The sequence below is a fragment of the Mandrillus leucophaeus genome, unplaced genomic scaffold (genome assembly GCF_000951045.1).
Source record: "Mandrillus leucophaeus isolate KB7577 unplaced genomic scaffold, Mleu.le_1.0 Scaffold38, whole genome shotgun sequence".
Lineage (NCBI taxonomy): Eukaryota > Metazoa > Chordata > Mammalia > Primates > Cercopithecidae > Mandrillus > Mandrillus leucophaeus.
In genome coordinates this window covers 6443115-6458561 of record NW_012104031.1, presented here as the reverse complement: position 1 = coordinate 6458561, position 15447 = coordinate 6443115, and the positions used below count along the sequence as shown (strand labels likewise).

At 42.3% G+C, this 15447-nt stretch overlaps 1 protein-coding gene across 1 annotated transcript; it reads left to right on the top strand.

The window, feature by feature from the left end:
* Window positions 1-13946: 13946 nt before the first annotated feature.
* On the top strand, window positions 13947-15087 carry LOC105547136 (cyclin-related protein FAM58A-like). The gene is made up of 2 exons (XM_011990594.1): window positions 13947-14627; window positions 14688-15087. The coding sequence occupies exons 1-2, from the start codon at window positions 13974-13976 to the stop codon at window positions 14853-14855; spliced, it is 822 nt and encodes a 273-aa protein (XP_011845984.1). The 5' UTR covers window positions 13947-13973; the 3' UTR covers window positions 14856-15087.
* The last annotated feature ends 360 nt before the right edge of the window (window positions 15088-15447 follow it).

Genomic DNA, 15447 nt, shown 5'->3' with positions numbered 1-15447 from the left:
ATTTAAAAAATCAGACGTCTAAATCAATGATAAGCGATTTTTAATATGGAAAGATCCAAGCACTACTCCATGCATTCTGTTTTCCCTTGTGTTGAGGTCACATTAAAATTCCAAATTGCATTTTGATTCTATGAAAATAAGGAGGATAATAATAAGAGTAGCAACAACCGTTGTAATAACAACCATTGCTCCCATTTACCTAATATTTTAAACTCTTCTAATGGATTAATTTTATCAGTTAATTTGATCTATTCTGGAGAATAATCTAGAACAATCCAGGCAGAAGTGATTCCCCACCCATTTTATAGAGAAGAAAACTGGTACTCAGGAGGCTGAGGTAGGAGGATTACTTGAGCTCAGGAGTTCGAGACCAGCTTGGACCCTGTCTCTAAAAACAAACAAACAAACAAATAAATAAATAAATAATAAAAATTTAAAGTCGGGGTTTAAAGACAAGAAATTTGCACCAAATCCATCATGTTAATAGACTTTTTTTATTTCCCACTCTGTGTGACATTTAGTTCTTGAGAAATTATAGAGCAAACCTTCATTCCTTCTAAAGATGTTTGTGCTTTTCAAGTATAAACATTTATACCACCAAAAGTATTGGCAGATTTCACTTCTGTATTCCCACAGGTGGCAATTCCTGCTTAGATTGATTGGCTTCCACACTCCTGAAAGCCATTTCCTTTATGAATCATAGCATAGTTGGCAATAGTTAATAAACACTTTAGAATGCCATATAAAAACACAGCCGTCTGTGCTAAAAAATCAGCATGGCAGAATTATGAGTCCAGCCTAATAGACATGATGAGGGCAGTAGTAGATGGAGGGTGGCATGGCATGGGGCACTATTGATACAGACAGGAGACACGGAAATACTGGGTAGAAGAGGGCGGTTCCTCAGCAAAGGCCCCACCCTCAAGCCTGGAAACCCATGGCCCTAAATGGGAACAGGCATTCCTGTTTTGCACCCAGAAGTTGCCTTTTCTTCTGCCACATCCCCCTATCCTGTACCCATATAAACCCCAAACCCCAGGCTCCATGGGCAGACAAGCAGATGGGCAGATGAACAGAAGAGCAAAAGAGTGGCAAGACGGTGCAACTGAGAGGAGAGAAGAGAAGGAGCATCTGAACGTTGAGAGGAGTTCTGCTGGGGACAGTCAGAGAGGAAATCAGCCGCTGGACGGCCAAATTTCAGGGGAAGAGTATCTTCCCATTCCATCTCCTTTCCAGCTCCCCATCCATCCCACTGAAAGCCACCTCCACCACTCAGTAAAACCCCTGCATTCACCATCCTTCAAGTCCATATGTGACCTGATTCCTTCTGGATGCTGGACAAGAACCCGGGTACCAAGAGGACACTGAGTTGGTTACCACTTAAGCCATCTGTGGACAGCAGAGCTAAAAGAGCACTGGATCATGCCCACTAGGGCTTCAGGAGTCACAGGGATCCACCTCTAGACACTACTGTGGGGCCGGAGTCCAAAAAGCACTCTCCCCGGTTCCTGCACCTGCCCATCTGCATGCTCCCTCTCCTCTAAGGTGTTCGAGCGTGCACAGAAACTGAACAGTGAGCCACACCCCTGTTGCATGTCCTTCAAGGGGGGTCAGGGAACTCTCCATTTCACTACGTCCAGAGAAGAATCCCCTGAAGACAGACCAGACCTCAGATAAGGCAGGCTGGACTTCAGTCCACCTGCAGGCATGAAGATGAAGTGGGGAGCCTGGACACACTTTTCTCTCCATAGCCATTGTGATGGCTTGGAATGGAGGTTCCACTGCGACCCCTTTTCCTTCCCTAGCCTTCAGTTTTCACTGAGTTCACAGATCCTGAGAACTGAGTTCACAGTGCACTAGGCTTTCTGGAACTGTTAATCCTTACCTGGCACACTCCCTGAGTCCTCAAACTTAGCAGAATGTTCTCCCCTCCCACTGGCCTTCACTGGAACCTGGAGGTCAAGAGTTCCACTTCCCCAGAGCCACCACAGTTCCTGTGTTGGTTAGTTTCATGTGTCAACTTGGCTAGGCTGTAGTGTCCAGGTACTTAGTAACATTGATCTAAGTGTTTCTGTGAATGTATTTTGTAGATGTGGTAAACATCTACAATCAATTGACTTCATGTAAAGAAATCACCCTCAATCACGTGGGTGGGCCTCATCAAATCAGTTGGAAGGCCTTAACAGCAAAAATAGAGGTTTCCCAGGAAAATAAGAAATTCTGCCTCAAGACTGTCATATCAACTCCTGCCTGAGCTTGTTGGCCTACCCTACACATTTTGGATTTGCCAGCTCCAAGTGCATGAGCAATTCCTTAAAATAAATCTTTTGGGGTGTGCGTGCGTGTGCGCGTGTGTGTGTGTGAGTGTCTGTTCCTCATAGTCACTTTCAGACCTTTACTTATTCATCCTTTTGCCAAGCCACAAAAGACATCAAGGACAAACACCTATTCCTCCAGGGCTAGTTCTTCACCCCTGCCATGCACCTGCTTGCAGAGGAGCTACTGTCCTCTACCAGCTTCTCGGTCACTCCCCAGCTCTCAGGAAAAAAGACTCTGGCTCCTGGATCACAAGCTTCTGCAGCAGTACCAATGATCTACAGGTGTATTAGGTTGGTGCAAACATAATTGTGGCTTTTGCCATTACTTTCAGTGGCAAAAACTGCAATTATGTTTGCAGGCGCATGTTTTGTTCACCAGTCCTGGTCCAACACCAAATGCCTACTTGACTCCTTTCTTGAATGTTACCTTTTGAACACCTCAAATACAGTTTGTTCAGATCCAGTGGGCATAGTCTTCCCTCTATTCCCAGTTCTTTTCAAGGGTTCCCAAGTTCAGCATATGGCACATCCACCTATCAAGCTATGAAAGCCCAAACATGGAAGCCTTTAAGCTTCCTCTGCCTCATCCCCTTATTTCTGACTCATCACCAAATCTCATGGATTTGATTTCATAAATATCTCTCAAATAAAACTAAATGGCTTCATCTCCCCACCAACAACCTAGTCTAGGCTACCATTCACTCTGACTTAGACTACTTCATTGGCCTCTCAAAATGGTGCCTTTGCTACATGGGTGCCCAAATAATCTTTTCAAAATGCAAGTCTGATTATCTCTAATGAACATCCTTAATGGATTTTGCTGACAGAATAAAGTGAAAAATCTTTGTGTGGCCCTGCCTCCCCTTCCAGCTTGATTCACATCCTGCCCTCCCTCCACTCACTCCGCTTCAACACACTGGCATCTCTCAGTCCCTCGAGGTTATCATGTGCTCCACTCTACGTGGACTTCTCAGACTCCCCTCTTTGCCTGTGTAAATCCTATTCATCCTATAGGCCTGCTAGTTCACATCCTCTAGGAAGTGGAGGCCAAGATGGATTTAGAAGTACAGGAGAATTAACAGGGAAAACTTCTGTTAAGGATGAAGGAGAGGGAGCTGGCATAAACCAAGAGAGCCTTTGAGCATGATGAAGGTCTGATGCTTGGGAAAGGAAAGAAGGGAGGAAGGACGGCTGGATACAAAGAGCAGCAAACTGCTTTGAGAAAGTCTCAGCCAGGTTGATGGCTATGAGCATCCGTGTGGCCTTGGCGTGAATGTTGTGCTGGATGCCAAAGGTGCAGGAGCTGGAGGCTGCCGGCCAACTCACTTCCCTCACCAGGTTCTCTCATGTGGCACCTCCATGCCTGCCACAAGACCTAAGCTCAAACTTTGTGTCTATTTGAAAAAAAATGTTTTCCTGTGTTTAAAGTTGATTCCTTAGATTACACCAAGATGTAGAAACATTTTAAAGATTCTTAATACATATGATCAAAATTCTCAATCATTGACAAAAGACTAAATTACTTTGTTCTGTAGCCTAGTCTGGAGTGCAGTGATGCGATCTTAGCTCACTGCAACCTCCATCTCCCAGGTTCAAGAGATTCTCTTGCCTCAGCACCCCAAGTAGCTGGGACTACAGGCACCCGCCACCACACCCAGCCAATTTTTGTATTTTTAGTAGAGATGGGGTTTCACCATATTGGCCAGACTAGTCTTGAATTCTTAACCTCAGGTGATCTGCCTGCCTCGGCTTCCCAAAGTGCTGGGAATATAGGCGTGAACCACCGCACCCAACCACTGTGCTACGTTTAAAATGACAGTTAAAAGGGAGGGTGGGCTCACATGTGTTGGGATGGCTATTATCAAAAAGACAACAGGTAACAAGTGTTGGCAAGTGTGTGGAGAACAGGGACCCTTGCATGGGGTTGGTGGGAATGTAGACTAGTGTGGTCATTGGTAGAGATGGTGGAAAATGGTATGGATTCCTAAAGAAAGTACAAATAGAAAGTACCATATGACCCAGCAATCCTACTTCAGGGCGTATTCCCAAAGGAAATGAAATCACCACCATGTCAAGGTACCTGCACTCCCATGTTCATTGCAACTATATTCACAGAAGCCAAAATATGGAAACAGGTGAAATGTCCATCAATGGATGAATGAACAAGAAACTGTGGGGTATGTGTGAAATATGTATGTATATTTATGTAATATATATATTACATATCTATGATGGAATATTATTCAACCTTTAAAAAGGAGATCCTGCCATTTGCCAAGTGTGTAAACTTAGAAAACATTATGCTAAGTGAAATAAACCAGACACAGAAGGAAAAATACTGCATAATCTCACTTATATGTGAAATCATTTTTTAAATGTTAAGTACGCAAAAACAGATAATAAAACAGTGGTTAACTGGGGTGACGGGGAGGGAGAGGGAGGAAATGGGGGAAATGTAGGTTAAAGGATACAAAACAGTACATGTGTAGGATATGTAGGTCTAGAAATCTAATGTACAACATGAGGACTATGGATGATAACATTGTATTATATTAAAAGTTTACTAAATGAATATATTTTATCTGCTCTTGTCACAAAAAAATAGGTAACCGTGACGGATATGCCAATTTGCTTCACTACAGTAGCCATTTTACTACCTTCCTGTATCTTATAACATTATATTGTATAACTTAAATGTACACAATAAAATGTTATCTTCATTTTAAAAATATAATAACATTTTTAAATGAATGGTTGGAGAGGGGATTTTGGAATTAAGTTGAGAAAAAAATTCAGATTATATCCTATTTTCTAAATATTCTAAAAAAAATCTCAGTTTTATAGAAAGATGAGCATTATAAATATGTGTGCTTGCTGTTAAGCAGAACTCTTAACCCTTTCATTCAGTTTGCCTTGTAACTAACAAACTTCAAACTACAGATTGAGGTTTACTTAAGATATGATCCTCCTGCCTTTTCTAACAACTCTTAACTTTAAGTCTCCGAAAAGGAAATGAAATCAAAGGTGAAATCAAAGGTGAAGGGGTAAATATAATGTAGTTCCTGCCCCTGAGGAACTCAGAGCTTAGCCGGAGAAAAAGACATGTAAATAGCTACCATACACCACAACATGAGGTGCATTATTATAAGGTAAATAAAGAGCTAATGGAACATGGATGAAAGAGGAATTTATTCAGCCAACACAGAGAGGGAGAGGAAGAGGAAACAAAAAGATTCACAGAAACAACATGCAAGCTGGAATTTGAAGAATGAAAAGTTCACCAACCGGAAGGCATCACCGACCCAGAAATCAGTGTGCACAAATGCACAGAGGAATGACAAGGTGAAAAACCACAAGGGAATGGGGGAGACGAGGTTGGAAAGGTAACTAAAGACACGGAAAGTTTTGCCTTGATATGCTAACAAATGTGCATTCTCCTCTACAAGCAACATGAGTCTTTAAAGATTTTGAGTAGGGAAGGGACATGTTGAGGGCTGTGTTTTAGAAAGATCATGCTGGCAGCAGTATGGAGGATGGAATGAAGTGGGCTGAGACTAGAGGCAGAGAGGCCAGTTAAGCTATTGCTATTGCAGTAGTCAAGGTCAAGAAGAGTTAAGAGGATTGAATTAAACTAGAGAGCAGTGATCACTGGAAAACATAAAAACAGATTCAAGAAACCCTTTGTATATGAGGTTGGGTCTTAAGAATCCACAGAAAGCATAACTCCGGTCTTTAGATTCAGTGGCCAAATCTGTAAACGGACTGGCTGCACACAGCCAGTGTTTCTGGAAACAAGGCCTTGAGAATCTTTTTCCAGAGATATGGTGGAAGCATTTTACAGCTTGTCATTTGCTAGTTCAGACCCTAAGGCCTTAAAGAGTTAATGACATCTTCCTTGTTGACACCAGTATAATCTCAAATCTCACAGTGGTTCATTAAACATGGGGTTTATAGTATGAAATCTTTTTAATGGCTTGAGATAAGATTTCATGCCATTTTTATAAGCAGAAAGTTGGCTGAGGGGTGTTATGATAGGGAGAGTAAGAGAGAGACATGATCATTCCAGAAAGTGGACCGTCTCGTGCTTAACGCAGGGCCAGCAAGTTAACACGCACTCTTTTTGCTCAAATAATATTTCTTTCTCATTTAGGTAAGTAATTGGGATTTAGTTGCTTCATTACTTTCAAGAAGAACAAAATGATCTATTTATTCCAAAAAAGGGATCTGAAAATGAAATTATAGTCCAGAACCAAGTGTGAATGTAGATTTCAGTTAAACATGACCAGTTATTGGGTTCGCTGGGGTCAAGTGAATTGGATGGGTGGCATGGACACGCTGTAAGAGGCAGTCTCTTAGAAAGTTCAACAAAAATCAAAGATCTGGACTGAAGGTTTTGGTATATTGTCCACCATTGGCTTTGAGAGGCTTTTTATGGATAACTGAGAGACATGTGCCATTTTACCACACACTCATATTTGTGATGGCCTGACAGACACCTCTTCTCTGGATGTGTCACTGACCTCTCAAAGACAACACCTTATCCTATTACACCAGGGGTCAATTCTTTCTCCGACCTCCCCACGGTGATTGCTGGCCTGTCATTTGTTGCCCTCGCCCATCTTGGATTTTGCCCTTCCCCATCATACATATGAGTCAGTTACCCAGTTGTGTGAATTCTTCCTTGTCTGTGACTCATTTGTCTTCCTACTGTCTCCACCTAGTTTTTATTCCTGATTCCTCTCCCCTAGACAATAGTTCTCTGGCAAGCTCTTAACCCTTGAATCTCATCACATTCTTATCCACTGGGCATTCTACCACAAATTAACCTTAAATTATTTTCTAATTCTTTAATTTTTATACAAAGAGCAGAGCTTTAGAAAGTTCAAAAATAGTTTTATGTTTCATCTTTACTACCAAATAAATTCTAGAACCCTAACTTGGATAGTTTAAAGCCCTACAAATGTGGCTCCATGTTTTGTAGGGCATTAAACTAACCAAGTCAGTGGTCTAGAATTTATGGCCCTTCATCCTAAATGCCAGCCCAAATTGCACCACTCCTCCTGAGTCAGACCTTACAATCCTTCTGTGTCCATGGTCCTGTGCAAACTAATCCTCTGCCAAAAATATCTCTGCCCTCCCCACCCCTCAAAATCCGTGGTCTATTTCCATCATGTTACATTGAGTAAAAAAACCCAAAAAACAAAAATGAATATGTGAGTACAATGGTAGAATCCTGCTTCTTCTTTCTTGCTTTTTCCATCTATCTACCCATCAATCTATCTGAAATAAGGAAAACTGGATTTTAAAAGATATACACCAAGTTGTTAAAAGGAGATTTCTCTTGGTGGCACAATTCTGAGTGTCTTTTTTCATTTTATTATCTAATTCTCTAATTTTTATACAAAGAACACATTTACATTTATAGTAAGAAAAATTCTTCCTTGTTTTGGACAAAGTGTAGTAAAAAGAAAAAGTGTTAAAAAGTTAAAAAAAAAAAAGAAAAATTTGTATTAAGTTTTTAAACAACTACCATTTAAATGGAAAAAAAGCATGTCCATCCTTCAAAGCTCTACTCATATGTACAGCTCCTTTGCTAAACCTTTCTGTTTTTCTGAGATGGAGTTTCACTCTTGTTGCCCAAACTGGAGTACAATGGCACGGTCTTGGATGACTGCAACCTCCACCGCCCGGGTTCAAGTGATTCTCCTGCCTTAGCCTCCCAAGTAGCTGGGATTACAAGCATGTGCCACCTCACCCGCCTAGTTTTTGTATTTTTAATAGAGACGGGGTTTCGCCATGTTGGCCAGGCTGGTCTCAAACTCGTGACCTCAGGTGATCTGCCCGCCTCAGCCTCCCAAAGTGCTGGGATCACAGGCACAGCGCCCAGCCTAAACCTTTCTTGATGATTAAAGATGTGCTTAAATTCCCTTTCCTTCAACCTCCTTAATAGCTTTACACACACGCAAGTAGTGACTGTAATGTTGTTAAGACCACAGGCTTTGAAATCAGACACACACCATGTAAAATCACTTTTACTGTTGTTAAGGGCTGAATTATGTCACCCCAAGACTCGTATGTTGAAGCCCTAACCTCCAAAACCTCAGAATATGACTATATTTGGAGCTAGGGGCTTTACAGAGATAGTTCAGGTTAAATAAGGTCATTTGGCGGGCCCTAGTTCACTCTGACTGGTGTTCTTATAAGGAGAAATTTGAACACATGAAAGACATGAGGGATGTGCATGCACAGAGGGATGACCATGTGAAGCAGCAGCAAGAAGGCGGCCATCTGCAATCCAAAGAGAGAGGCCTCAGAAGGAAACCAACCCTGTCAGCACCTTGACTAAGCATTGTCTTAGGCCAAAACATTCTGCATTCCCACAACTCCCAGGTCGGCTCTGTGCTGCTCTACCCCAGTCAAAAGCAGCACCCTAGGACAGTGGTGTGCACTCCCTTGCTCCGTCCTCCCTGAGCCTCTGTGTTAGAAAACAGTTCTCCCCAAACACATAGTTAACATAACCCATTTTTTGCTATTATTTTCACAGAAAGTTAACTTCCGAAAGCCGGAACATTTTCATGAGTAATCTAATAAGCCAGTTCCAAACTGCATTTACCTGAAATTGAAAGTACAATCCAATTTATTTAAACACAATTTCTTATGATGTACTTGAAGAGAAGGCCAGTAAAATAGGGCTGGAAGAATTTCCCTTGGATCCATTATGCTTCCCTTTGCCTACCCAGAAGTCAGGAACTTTTGCGTAGTAAGGACAGAATGTTCCGCATTCTAATAATTAACTGAACATAACCTGCAAATGAAAAAGCGGGGGAAATTTTCTTAAAACTCTCTCGGAAAACAGAAATAGTGCACTTAGGTCCTTCAAAACAGATTCACAGCTGAACTGCAGTTAGCTGCATATACTTGGCTGAAAAAGAAAAAAAATAAAGACCATGTACTAAAGAATTTTCTATTAATTACAGTGTTTAGAAGATACATGTCCCCTATTTTGATATTTAAACCTATTTTTCATTTTTATTAATGTATTTGGGGTTTTTTTTGGTTTCCTAACATGGATGATGTGGCAACATGTAGCTTAACTCTTAAATTGCCAGTTATTTTTGTTTCTCTTGATTCTTCTCTTCAAAATCTTATGTCTTTTCCATCATTTGGGAAGTTCTATCAAACTATAATTTTATAGTTGAGCCTGGTACAGTGGCTTACACCTATAATCCCAACATATTGGGAGGCCAAGGTGGGAGGATTGCTTGAGTCCTGGAGTTTGAGACCAGTCTGAGTAACACAGTGAGACCCTGTCTCTAAAAAATATACAAAAATTAGCCAGGCATCGTGGCACATGCCTGTAGTCCCAGTTATTCAGGGGGCTGAGGTGGGAGGATCACTTGAGCCCAAAAAAGTCTAGGTTGCAGTGAGCTGTGATGGCACCACTGTACTCCACCCTGGGAGAGAGAGATCCTGTCTCAAAACAACAACAACAACAACAAGAAAAAACATTTAGATATTCTTTAAATATTTTCTTAAAAACTAAATTTTGAGAAGACATAGATGTATCCAAATTATAAGTATAATAAAGTCTTAGTGTTTCCATAGGGGAAAAAAGCCCAGTGATAGTGTAGAGACAGTCAAGGCTGGGACCCCTGCACTTAGGGCTCCCTGGATTAAAGCCTGTGACAGAGCAATTCTCATCTTCAAAGTTCCCTAATGACTAATGTGGATTTTAGTAATTGTGTAAGGGCCCCGTAAGGAGTGTCAGAAAGGTAAAACCCTAATTCCAAGACTGAAATTAAATGGGTATCATTTCATGAGGAATTTGAAAAAGCTCTTTGTAAGTATGAGAATGTAATATGGAGGTACTGAATTTCTTCCCTGTGACTGTTTCATTATATTAAACAATCCATAAAAACTGTAAGTAATGGCAGAGATGAAACTACTGATTTTTCTTGCTTGATTTGTCCTGAGTTCGCGTTGACTGAGCATAAGAAACTCCCGTTCCCTGAACTGGGCACCGCCAGTAAAACGGAAAGTTTTACTGCAGCCGTTGAAGAGGAGTTTAACACGTGCCTCAGACGTCCAGTCTCTGGGACTGCTGAACTGTAATAAACTACACCATTAAGTGAAACATTGGATGAGAAGCTGGCTCATTGGGTCGGCGGTTACAGTTATAAGTAGCTCCTTGGGATGCTAATAGATTAAGATGAGTGGTTTAAATTTCCAAGACAGACCTCTCGCTTTAGTAAACAGCAGAGTAAAAGACTTACATAATACCTCAGGCAGTGCACATTCTGTTATTGGCTCAGCCTCTAATTGTGTGACCTTGGACAGCTAATTTTGCTTCCCTAGACACCCCAGTTTTTTTATCTGAAAATGAGAATGTATCATGGGATCATTTCAAGTGTATCTAGAGCTCTACTGTTCTGGGATTCAACCACTGGTAAATCTACAAATATATTTCATGACCAGGATTAAATGAACTCTAATGGGCAAAACGCATGATTTAGTCATCCAAATGCTAATATTGTAATGTGGAGAAAGAACAGATTTTAAGTTCACCAAAAATGAAATCAAAACAGACCAGACGTATTAAAAGAAGTTCAACTTCATTTGTAACTTTAAAATGCAAATAAAAACAATGAAATACCATTTTCACCTATCAAATTAGCAACAACATAAAGTTTAAAGATATCCAGTAGTGACTGAGTGTGGGGAAATTGGTACTTTTAATGCTATTTGTATGAATGGAAATTGGTGGTCTTCTCAAAGGTCAACTTGTATCAATATGTATCCAAAGTTAAAATACAGTCACACTCACATAACAACTAAGATATGTCTGAGAGATACATCCTTGTGTGATTTCATCATTGTGTGAACGTCATAGTGTACTTAAGCCTAAATGATACAGCTTACTATATATTATATACATATAGGCTGTATTGTATAACCTATTCCTCTTAGGCTACAGACCTGTGCAGCATGTTACTGTACTAATATTGCAGGCAATTATTTGTATATCTAAAAATAGAAAATATACGATAGAAAATACCCTGTAAAAGATTAAAAATGGAGGTCGTGCGCGGTGGCTCACGCCTGTAATCCCAGCACTTTGGGAGGCCGAGGCGGGTGGATCACCTGAGGTCAGGAGTTCAAGACTAGTCTGGCCAACATGGTGAAACCCTGTCTCTACCAAAAATACAAAAAAAAAATTAGCTGACTGTGGTGGCAGGTGCCTGTAATCCCAGCTGCTCGGGAGGCTGAGGCAGAAGAATCGCTTGAATCCAGGAGGCGGAGGTTGCAGTGAGCCAAGATCGTGCCACTGCACTCCAGCCTGGGTGACAGAGTGAGACTCCATCTAAATAAAATAAAATAAATTAAATTAAAAATGGTATATCTGTATAGTATAGGGCACTTACCAGGAGTGGAGCTTGCAGGACTGGAAGTTGCCCTGGGTGAGTCAATGAGTGAGTGGTGAGTGAATGTGAAGGCCTAGGACATTACTGTACACTGCTGTACATTTTATAAACACTGTATACTTAGGTTACACTAAATTTTTTAAATGTTCTTTCTTCAATAATAAATTAACCTTAGCTTACTATCACTTTTTTACTTTATAAATTTTACTTTTTTCAGACATTTGACTCTTTGTAATGACACTTAGCTTAAAACACAAACACATTACACAGCTATACAAAAATATTTTCTTTCACTATATCTTTATTCTATATACTTTTTTCTGTTTTTAGACATTTTAATTATTTTTTACTTTTTAAACTTTTTGTTGTTTTGTTTTTTTGTTTTGTTTTAGCTACAGGGTCTGCTCTGTCTTCCAGGCTGGAATGCAAGTGGCACAATCAAGACTCACTGTAACCTCAACCTCCAAGGTTCAAGCAATCCGCTCACCTCAGCCTCCCAAGAAGCTGGGACTACAGTCATGAGCCACCATGCCTGCTTGATTTTTTTTAAAAAAATTGTAAAGACAGAGTCTCACTTTGTTGCCCAGGCTGGTTTTGAGCTGCTGTCCTCAAGTGACCCTCCTGCCTCGGCCTCCAGAAGTGCTGGGATTACAGGTATGAGCCACTATGCCTGGCCAAATTTTTTGTTTAAAAATGAATACACCAACACACCCATTAGCCTATGCCTACACGGGGTGAGGATCATCAATATCACCATCTTCCACCTTTATATCTTATCCTACTAGATGAATTTCAGCGGGCAGGAACACACATGGAGCTGTCGTCTCCTACGATAACAATGTCTTCTTCTGGCTACCTCCTGAAGGACCAATCTGAGGCTGTTCTTAAGGAGGAATCACTCTTTTCAGAAAGATGCTCATGGTGGTTTGTTTATTTTTTCATATTAGATTTGTGTGAGTCTATCATGGGCTATGGCATTACGAAGGCTGTGACTGCACCCAGCGATAGGAATATTTTTAGCTCCATTATAATCTTGTGGGATCACCATTGTATATGAGGATTGTCATTGACCAAAACATTGTTATGCAGCGCATGACGGCAACATATCCTTGAACACACAATTTCACTTCTGGGAATTTAGCTTAGGGATATACTTGCAAAAACACACTAAGCTGTGTGTACCTTCCTGTACATTTTCAAAGAGAAATTGTCTACAACTTTATATCATTTTGGTGATGTTAAAGACTTGGGACTGGTAGTTATATTCCTGTATACAGCTTAGTGTGTTTTTGCAAGTATATCCATAAACTAAATTGACAGGACAGAATTGTTTGAAAAACAACCATGAATATAACATAAATGTTCATTAACAGAAAAATGGTTAAATAAATTACAGTACATCCATTTTATGAATTTATTTATTTATTTATTTATTTATATATATTTTTTTGAGACAGGGTCTCGCTCTGTTACCCAGATTGGAGTGCAATAGCGCGATCTCGGCTCATTGCAACCTCTGCCTCCCAAATTCAAGGGATTTTTGTGTCTCAGCCTCCTGAGTAGCTGGGATTACAGCATGCACCGCCACGTTGTGCAGGGGCGCGATCTCAGCTCACTGCAAGCTCCGCCTCCCGGGTTCACGCCATTCTCCCGCCTCAGCCAGCCGAGTAGCTGGGTCTATAGGCGCCCGCCACCATCCCCGGCTAATTTTTCGTATTTTTAGTAGAGACAGGGTTTCACCATGTTAGCCAGGATGGTCTAGATCTTCTGACCTCGTGATCTGCCCGCCTCGGTCTCCCAAAGTGCTGGGATTCGAGGCGTGAGCCACCGCGCCCAGCCTAATTTTTGTATTTTTAATAGAGACAAGGTTTCTCCATGTTGGCCAAGCTGGTCTCAAATTCCTGGCCTCAAGTGATCCACCCGCATCGGCCTCCCAGAGTGCTGGGATTATAGGCGTGAGCCACTGTGCCTGGCCCATTTTATGGGATATTATGCAGCTGTTTGTTTTTTGTTTGTTTGCTTGTTTTTAAACTTTGTGTGCTGATAGGGAAAGATGCCAAGAATATTATTAAGTGAAAACTTATGTTGGAGAGCAATATGCATAATATGATACAACTTGTTAAAAAAAAAAAGAAAGAAAGAAAAAAAGAAAAGGAAACGAAAGAAAGAAAGGAAGAAAAAGGCCAGTCTGCACAGCTGACCGCCTCTTCTTCCGCGGCAGCTGCGGGGCCTCATGGAAGGCCGGGAGGACTGCAGAGGGGGCGCAGCAGCGCGGGGCCCGGAGGGGCGGCCGGCGCCGGAAGCCAGGGTGCACTTCCGCGTGGCGAGGTTCATCATGGAGGCAGGTGTCAAGCTAGGGATCTGGTCCATTCCCATTGCCACTGCTTGCACCATTTACCGTAAGTTTTTCTGCGAGACCAATCTGGATGCCTGTGACCCTTACCTGATTGCCATGTCTTCCATTTACTTGGCCGGCAAAGTGGAAGAGCAGCGCCTGCGGACTCGTGACATCATCAATGTGTCCAACAGGTACTTCAACCCAAGCGGTGAGCCCCTGGAATTGGACTCCCGCTTCTGGGAGCTCCGGGACAGCATTGTGCAGTGTGAGTTTCTCATACTGAGAAGTATGCGCTTCCAGGTCTTCCAGCATCCACACAAGTACCTGCTCCACTACCTGGTTTCCCTCAGGAATTGGCTGAACCACCACAGCTGGCAGCGGACCCCCGTTTCTGTCACCGTCTGGGCCCTGCTGCGGGACAGATACCACCGGGGGCTGTGCCTCCGCTTCCAGGCCCAGCACATCGCCGTGGCCGTGCTCTACCTGGCCCTGCAGGTCCACGGAGTCGAGGTGCCCGCCAAGGTCGAGGCTGAGAAGCCGTGGTGGCAGGTGTTTAGTGACGACCTTACCAAGCCAATCATTGATAATATTGTGTCTGATCTCATTCAGATTTATACCATAAACACAGAGATTCCCCTAAGGCCCTGGCCAGGCCTGCCCAAAGAGAAGCCCAGGATGGTCAGCTGCCTGGGGACACTGCCACCACATCGCCATGATGGCTGGTCCCCAGAGGACCAGCTGGGAGGACTGGTTGTGCTGCTGGAGAAGGGCTGGTGAAGGCGATGACGTGCTGCCGCTTTGACCGTCCGTAGCAGTCGCGGTCCAGATGATAATGGGAGCTGCGCCTCCAGCGGGCAGGCCGGGAGCACACTGGGTGCAGCTGACCCAAGGCAGCCTCATCTGCCTTTGTCCTTTGAGAGGACCCTGAATACAATAGAGGCATGATGCCAATAAAAGGAAAATCATGACATCGACCACACTGAATCCCTAGGAATTTTTTTAAGCCAGATTTATAGCTAGGATGAATGTGCAACGTGACTGAAATCTATTTTGTGTAATACAAGGTGAGGCAAGTCAAAAAAAAAAAAGAAAGAAAGAAAGAAAAGGGCCAGGTGCGGTGGCTCATGCCTGCAAAACCAGCACTTTGGGAGCTGGAAGCTAGTGGATTACCTGAGGTCAGGAGTTTGAGACCAGCCTAGCCAACATAGTGAAACCCTGTCTCTACTAAAAATACAAAAATTAGCGGAGTCTGGTGGCTCGTGTCTGTAATCCCAGTTACTAAGGGGGCTGAAGCAGGAGGATCGATGGATGGATGGATGGATGGATGGATGGATGGATGGATGGATGATTGTTTTCAAAGAGAAATTTT

What these genes read in the sequence shown, in the direction of transcription:
- LOC105547136 (XM_011990594.1), top strand. Translation starts at nt 13,974, where the DNA reads ATGGAAGGCCGGGAGGACTGCAGAGGGGGCGCAGCAGCGCGGGGCCCG. An exon ending in CTGAGAAGCCGTGGTGGCAG is followed by an intron (nt 14,628 to 14,687) that starts GTGTTTAGTGAC and finishes GATCTCATTCAG; the next exon opens with ATTTATACCATAAACACAGA.